This window comes from Cherax quadricarinatus, chromosome 12, assembly GCF_038502225.1.
Source record: "Cherax quadricarinatus isolate ZL_2023a chromosome 12, ASM3850222v1, whole genome shotgun sequence".
Taxonomy (NCBI): domain Eukaryota; kingdom Metazoa; phylum Arthropoda; class Malacostraca; order Decapoda; family Parastacidae; genus Cherax; species Cherax quadricarinatus.
Genome location: NC_091303.1, coordinates 22,582,807 through 22,590,869, shown reverse-complemented (window position 1 = coordinate 22,590,869; position 8,063 = coordinate 22,582,807). Strand labels below are relative to the sequence as shown.

General features: G+C 35.1%; 1 protein-coding gene across 1 annotated transcript; it reads right to left on the bottom strand.

The window, feature by feature from the left end:
- Positions 1-481: 481 nt before the first annotated feature.
- LOC138852598 (uncharacterized) lies at positions 482-5,358 on the bottom strand. The gene is made up of 3 exons (XM_070084263.1): positions 5,177-5,358; positions 4,656-4,829; positions 482-4,288 (listed from the first exon to the last, which is right to left on the bottom strand). Exons 1-3 carry the CDS (start codon positions 5,184-5,186, stop codon positions 645-647), a joined length of 3,828 nt encoding a protein of 1,275 aa, XP_069940364.1. The 5' UTR covers positions 5,187-5,358; the 3' UTR covers positions 482-644.
- Positions 5,359-8,063: the final 2,705 nt, after the last annotated feature.

Here is an 8,063-nt window from a genome sequence, read left to right as displayed (position 1 = left end):
GGATTCCCCCCTATGGGGTTTTCGAAATTCTCCAATTCCTCGGATCAAGTTTTTTGGGTACCCCTCCTTTCACCCCCCAACCCCAAAATTTTCTCGATAATACCATGACTCCATCTCCTCGGATCAAGTTTTTTGGATCCCCCCTATGGGGTTTTAGAAATTCTCCTTGGATCAAGTTTTTTTGGATTCCCCCCTATGGGGTTTTCGAAATTCTCCAATTCCTCGGATCAAGTTTTTGGAATCCCCCCTCTGGGGGTAAGCATGCTTACTACAGGTCTAAACATCTTCCCCTTATTATTTTAAAATGAACTAAAAAAGCGTGTTTACTCGGCGGTCAGTGACGTCACGTGTTGACCACGCGCACACAGGTTGAATCTTGTCGACCCTTTTAGTTAATAAGGGGACATAGCAGTGACGTCACACACAGGCTGAATCAGTGACCTTTTAGTTCACACAATACAGGTTGAATCATGTCGACGTCACACATACAAGCTGAATCATGTCGATCCTTTCAGTTCATTCAAGTTAATAAGGGGATATAGTACCTACATCATAGGGAAAACATTTTCATCATCAGAAAGACACATTTCAGGATAACACTAATACACAATATTTTTTTCATTATTTATTATACAAGCAATACATCACTCTATTCTCCTACGTTTAGATGGTGGAATATCAGGGTGTCCATAAGCCAAGGATTCATTAGTATTCAAATGATATCTTTTATCATCAAAGGCTGACAAACCTCTCTTATTAATTCTTACCGTACATATTTCACCTTTTACATTACTTATAGACTTACACGCGAATAATTCTCTATCTACATTTGATAAAACATTCTTATATCTTGCATGTGTTAATAATGGCATAAATTGCGAAGGAATACCCTTGGCTCTGCTGACAGTAGTTGATCTTCCAGCAATCTTGACAGAATACATTTTAGCTTTCAGGGCTATCAACTCGCTAATATGGTTATCACACATTTCAGATTTCAATAACCCCAGCTCCCCTTTTCTACTATCATCATATAAGGGATGCTCAGGACTGAAATTTGAAAAATCCATATAACCTAACAATGGTTCACTTTTTAACTCGGTGTACAAATCTTTACATTTCAAGCTAAAAATATACGAGTCAGTATCGGTATAAAGAAGTCTTACATCATCACCATAATGCTGTTTTAAAACTTTATACCAAAAATGATACAATTTCTTTTTAGCTATCTCAAGAATTTGAAAACCGAGATAAAGTGGTTGCTTAACTTCTAATATATCTTTATTGAATGTGCAAATCACTCTATCTTGATTTAAATGTGTGATATTTTTTAACAAAGGATCTTTACTCGCTCTAATAAATGCTTTCTCATTATTGATATATCTATATTTCTCAGCATACTTTGTAATATTCAGCAATGATTTCCCATATATGGCGTTATTAGTTAATTTGAAGGCTTTTGACTTGATAGGACATCTTGTAGCTGTTCTCTGTGCAATATTAGTTGATATGAAAGGTTCTAAAAATTTTGTCTGTGTATATTCATATATGGTATGAACCTTTTCCACCTCTAACCCAAGTTCCAGTAATAACTGTAACAATTCTAGACTGATCAAATAATTTTTCTGAGGTAAATGACTGCCCACTAATTTCCCATTAGATTTGGGGATCTTTCTACCTTCATTTTTCAATATAGATTCACAATAAGGAGATAACATCTCTTCTGATATATTCATATGTGATAATATTAAAGGAAGTTCATCAGTGAGTCTAGCTACCTCGGGGGATATGTGCTTGGTATCACATTCTATCCAATATCCCTTTTGACCTTCACAGGAAACATTACTTAATCCCACATCGAGGATAGCATTCTTCTCGTCATTGGATAATTTTCTGATACCATTCTGTGGAAGAGCTTCAACCATCGCACTAGCATACAAAGAATTGAAATCTAGATATAGAATATGAGTGCCCATTCCACTCTCAACATCAAAATTAGGGTTAATTAGGGGATTATCTGCTTTAGAATACTGATTAATTGCGCAGGTAAACCCACCTCTGAGATTCCTTTTAATCAAGTCATATAATTCATGGGAATATATCATATCTAATCTTACATTAGTTTTCAATAGGAATGCATCCCAACTGAATGATGGTAAACTTATATAATTACTAACGTCTAACTTATAAATATCCTTGAGTGTTTTACGCCACTCCATGAAGACATCGGCTAACAAACCAACATCTGTCTTGAGATATAACATCAAGTAATCTCCTAAAGTCTTACATTTACCCAACTCAAACACTTTCAATGCATGTTCATAATCTTCTTGGCTGATAGCGCTATTTCTCAAAGAATTAAAAAAATGATCTTTACTCGGTAATTTTGTTTCATCGAGCTTCTTTAAACTATCAATATAATCATAACACAAAATTTGTTTTCCTTTACATAATAAAGGTAAGACATCTCGAGGCACATCTTTCAGAATAGTCTCTGTATATTTCAGGGATTTACCTGCCTTGATATGTTGTTCTGCTAACGTGGAAAGAGATCCATTCAATAAAGACAGTGAATCCTGAAACCTAACCTTACCTATCTCTACTTTCAAGAATTTGAATCCTTGTTTCGAATGAATTTCAACGTTATATTTATCAACATTCAATTCCTTTAAAATTATTCCTAAATCATACGACATGTTATGACAAAAAAGCAATAATTTCTCTCTCTTGTCTTTACACTGCATATTACAACGTGCACAATAGGCTCCAATATAATTATTGAAATTTAAAGTATGGTCATGGTGTTTATGTTTGTCCTTGGGTTTTTTGAAGGTGTTACCACATAATTCACAAGTGTTCTGAGAATCATGTCTCATCTCATCCTCCTCTGTCATATGGATTTCATGATACTGTCTTCTAAACTTTATTTTATTCCATTCACCACTAACATTTAAAATGAAATGATTAACAGCATCCTCCCCCTTATAACTCTTTATACACACTATTTCTCCTTTGCGATCAAATATAATATAACAATAGGCAATGGCTTTATGACGAGACTCAATTTTACCTGCTGGGAGAGTTGTGTCTAATGCACATTCGAAATCAAATACACCGATATATTCGTTGGAATGCGTATGACTAAAATTTTCAAAGTGTACTGTTGTTCCTTCCGGGGGGAATACGAGAACCTGATTGATTTTACATCCATCTTCGTGGATATCTAACTCTTCCTGTGTATTCAACTTCATCAAACAACTATGACAGTGCTTCTTTACACCTTTTTCTGTCATTATCGTTCTAACATACCCGTCAAAATCTTTGATTAAAACCAAATGTCTTTCATTCAACAATAACGCGCACATAATGTCCTTATATTTCTTATTCCCCTTACGACACATAGCCATAAATGTCCTATCTTGATCCTTTCTTAATTGATAAACATATAATGACACTTTATTTTCCTTCTCTAATATACCTAACTTATCACGCGTAATGGGGAAATCATCTATAGAAGATTTTGCATGATTAAGACAACCTCTCTTAGTAGTAACTGCTCTGCGAATATGATACCATGGCATGTTCTTTTTATGACATTGATAGGCGGCAAAAGCACGCAGTACACATAACCCATCATTAATCTCTGGATTAAATACATATTTCTTCCCTCGCAGTTTCTCGGGATATGCCACATATGACCCCACTTGCACTCTGAATTCTACTTTAACATATTCGATACTGAAAGATTCGATTTGATCTATGATCCAGCCAGATCCTTCCTGATCTTGCAACTCTGACTCGTATCTTTCTAATATTGTTCCCACCCATCGATCAAATACTTCAGAGATTTCCTCTTCACTTACTAACTCAAACGCTAAATTTATCACAAATTGTCCATTTTGATCATCACCCGATATGTTTTGACGTAATGTCCTTATAACTATAATTGGGTGGATTCTGAGCGACATTGCTAGAGGCGATCTATCATACATATCTCGCATCTGTTCTATAAAATAATCCCTATAAACATGTAAATACATTCTTAACTCTCTGTTATAAGATGAAGGAACACTATATTTCCTCACTGTATGTCTACCTCTAAAATTCTGGATATATGTAATAACTTCTGGGGTCTCATCTTCACTATTATGCGTGTCAGACACGTCATGCGAGGTAGTTGCTCTCTCATCATCATTAATGGGGGCAGAAGTACCCGCACCTCCGCATTGTGAGGTACCAACACTAGCACTCTCACCACCAAGCTGTGCGACATTACTACCAGGTGTATTTCCTGCAGAGGAAAAAAAAGCACATCCAATTCATAACCCAAAAAATATTAAGATTTCAATGAATAGTAATATTACGTCCAGTAATGGGGGTAAGAAGGTCACCCTTCACAATTTTTACATAATACGTTTTAAGATTTCAATGAACAGAGGAAAAAAAAAGTATATCCAATTCATATTAAGATTTCCCCAAAAAAAGGTCATATAACAGAGGAAAAAAAAAGCACATCCAATTCATAACCCAAAAAATATTAAGAGCACATCCAATTCATAACCCAAAATATTAAGATTTCAATGAATAGAACAAAAAATCTTTTCTCGAGTGACTAGCACATTTTCACAACAACAAAAGATCACAAATTGGTTACATACCTGTTTCTATAGCCTTCTTCCATAAAGCATCTACACGTGCCCACTCATTATCCAATTGCAATAACCTTTCATTGCGTTGTACACCGCCTTTCTCGATTACCAACGAACGCTGCTTTCTAATCGATAATCTTCTCTTCACCAATGCTTCCAAGTATTTCGAATATATGCTATCCCCTGTTAAGAATTTCACTTATTAACGCACTATCCCAGTAAAAAATTTCACTCATATGCTCCAACAAAAATTAACCCAAATCATTAAACACGTAAAAACTGTTTCAACGCTTATCAAGAATTTTCTAACAATCTCCTCTTCACCAATTCACTTATTTAACACATTAACCCATTAAAAATTTCACTTATTAACGCACTAACCCAGTAAACATTTCACTCGTATGCTTCAACAAAAATTAACCCAAATTTCACTCGTATGCTTCAACAAAAATTAACCCAAATTTCACTCGTATGCTTCAACAAAAATTAAACATGCAAAAAAAAACAAGAATTTTCTAAGTATAACTTACCTTTCTCCATGTTGTGCGGTTCAGCGTTGGAAGATGAGGTCCTTTAACTTAATGAGAGGAATACTGTGGGGGGAAGATGAGGTCAATCACGGATGATGGATGGAAGCACTGTCCTCGCTCTGAGTGTCTCATTGAGCTTATATAGGCCGCCCCCTCCCCCCGACACCACTGTATAATGCGGTTCACACCTAAGGTAGATTTAAGATAATCATGAACACCTGGGTCAACACAGGTCAGACAGACAGCATGATATGCGGTTCAGCGTTGGAAGATGAGGTCCTTTAACTTAATGAGAGGAAACTTTTAGTTCATTTTAAAATAATATGGGGAAGATGAGGTCAGTCACGGATGGAAGCACTGTCCTCGCTCTGAGAGACTCATTGTGGGTCACCCCTTCCCCCAACACATGGTGTAATGCGGTTCACACCCAAGGTAGAACATAACACCTGCGTCAACTCAGGACAGACAGGCGCCATGTAATGCGGTTCACACCCAAGGTAGATTTAAGATAATCATGAACACCTGGGTCAATCGCCACCCTAAAGCAACTAATTTTGGTGAGGCAGTCCTGCTCCACATTAACTGTGTCCCCTTATTGAACTAAAAGTATTATATATCTTGAAAACCCATTAAGACTTACAGTGTACAAGACGCCTCTCTATGGTAAACACCCTTTTTAGTTCATTCAACTTAAAGAGAGGAAGCTTTTAGATCATTTTAAAATAATAAGGGGAAGATGTTGAACTTGTCAACATACACATCTGCTGACGTTGATATATTTCGTTATCCATCAAGGATTATCATTGCCGGTTATTCGAATAGTGGCAAATCTTATTTCACATCAAAATTAATAAAGTTATACCACGAGAAATTTCATAACATTATAATATGCGGGGTGACATCACATCCCTTAGAACAAGATTCAGAGATAACTCATAAATTAACATTAAGTAACGATATTATCGACCCGCAGAATGTCATTGCATCACCTGATGAAAATACAATAATTATTGTTGATGATCTATTTTTAAAAGCAGGTAACAGTGAAATTATTCTCGAATGTTTTACTAAAGGTAGACATCATAATATAAGCATTATTCTGATTACTCAAAATATATTTCACGGAGGACGATATAGTCGTACCATGGCTTTAAACGCCACGCATTTTGCTTTATTTAAAATGAGGGATCTTGGACAAGTAGAGATTCTGGGGCGACAAGTGTTCGGAAAAAATAAGGAATTTGTAAATATATATAAATCTGCTATAAAACGATCACCCTTTGGTTATTTATTCATAGACCTTGCATTAAATACACCAGAAGCATTACAGTTGCGAACCAATGTGTTACGGCAGGATTCCTACGAAATTGTATACCAATGGAGCGAGCAAAATTAATTGAAAAGGTTTATAGAGATCCTGGATCTGCTGGGTCATTCTCTGGTGTAAACAGTTTATATACAGCTGTAAAAAAGATCGATCCGTCCATAACCTTGAAAGAGGTCAGAAATTTCTTAAATTCAGAAAGATCATATACTTTATACGTTCTTAAACCTAAGAAGTTTCCTCGTAGGAAAATAATTGCTCCTAAACCCAGAGTGATATTAACCTGTGATTTGGGTGATATGTCTAAATTATCCAGATATAATGATGGATATAAATACATTCTCGTGTGTATCGATGTTTTTTCAAGATATTTACAAGCAGTACTCATGAAAAAGAAAGACGGACCGAGCACTTTACATGCATTACAAAACATATTGGAGAATGAAAAGGCGAAGAATATATCGAGATTATTTACAGATAAAGGCAGGGAGTTTCTAAATAAACAGGTACAGAATTATCTCCAGAGTAAGCATATAAAGTTATATCATGTATTTTCGAAAGAAACAAAAGCTTCCATTGCAGAGAGAGGCTTGCAAACGATGAAACGTAAATTATACAAGTATATGACAAGTGCCAATACATTTAATTATTCAAAAGTGTTAAATGAATTAGTAGATGCGTATAATTCATCTCCGCACTCGGGGATTGGCGGTAAAACCCCATTGCAAGTCCATGGTATTACGTCATTGAATGATATAAGGAATCAGTTTCGGATAAATTATAAAAATGGAAGATCCAATAAGAAACGAATCAGTAAGAAATTGGCTGTTGGAGACACAACAAGAGTGACTCTTAGCAGATCATCCGCGTTTAACCGAGGGTTTCACACACAAAATACAGAGGAAATATTTAAAATATATAGAATTAATAATTCTCAACCTATAACAACATATCATTTGAAAGATTTGAAAGGTGAAAAGATTAAAGGAACATTTTATCGCGAAGAATTGACCCCAGTCATACCACCTCCAGAATATATTATCGACAGAGTATTGAAACGAAAAAAAATTGGTGGAATTACGCATTATTTGGTATCTTATAAAGGTTATGATTCCACTTTTAATTCGTGGGTCAAAGAAGGAGATTTGTTGAAGGTACAATGAAAAAATCATTATTAGAAAAATTTAAAGAATTAATTACATTACTTAATAGTCTCCCACGCAATCATCGGAAGAGTTTATTACAACAGTTTAAGAAAACACACATAAGTTGTATCAGTGAGATTTTCAAGAATTTGATTAAGAATAAAATACCATTAGACCCTAAAATATTTAAAAAGTACAAGAACGAGATTAAATCATTAGCTTGTAAGAAAATCGGTTTTCAGCGTAAAAAGAAATATTTGCTGAGTATCAGAGGTGGAAATCTTCTTGGCATTATATTACCTCTAGCAGTAAATATTATTTCGAGATTGTTTAATAAATCATGAAAGAATTTTATCTTGTACCAACTTCAGTTATGAATCGGAAACCTCTCGAGTTAGTAAAATCGGAGGGTGATGAG

Excerpts from the sequence above, each read along its gene's own strand:
- LOC138852598 (XM_070084263.1), bottom strand. Across the intron at positions 4,289-4,655 it reads GAAGAAGGCTATAGAAACAG|GAAATACACCTGGTAGTAAT; the intron begins GTATGTAACCAA and ends TTTCCTCTGCAG.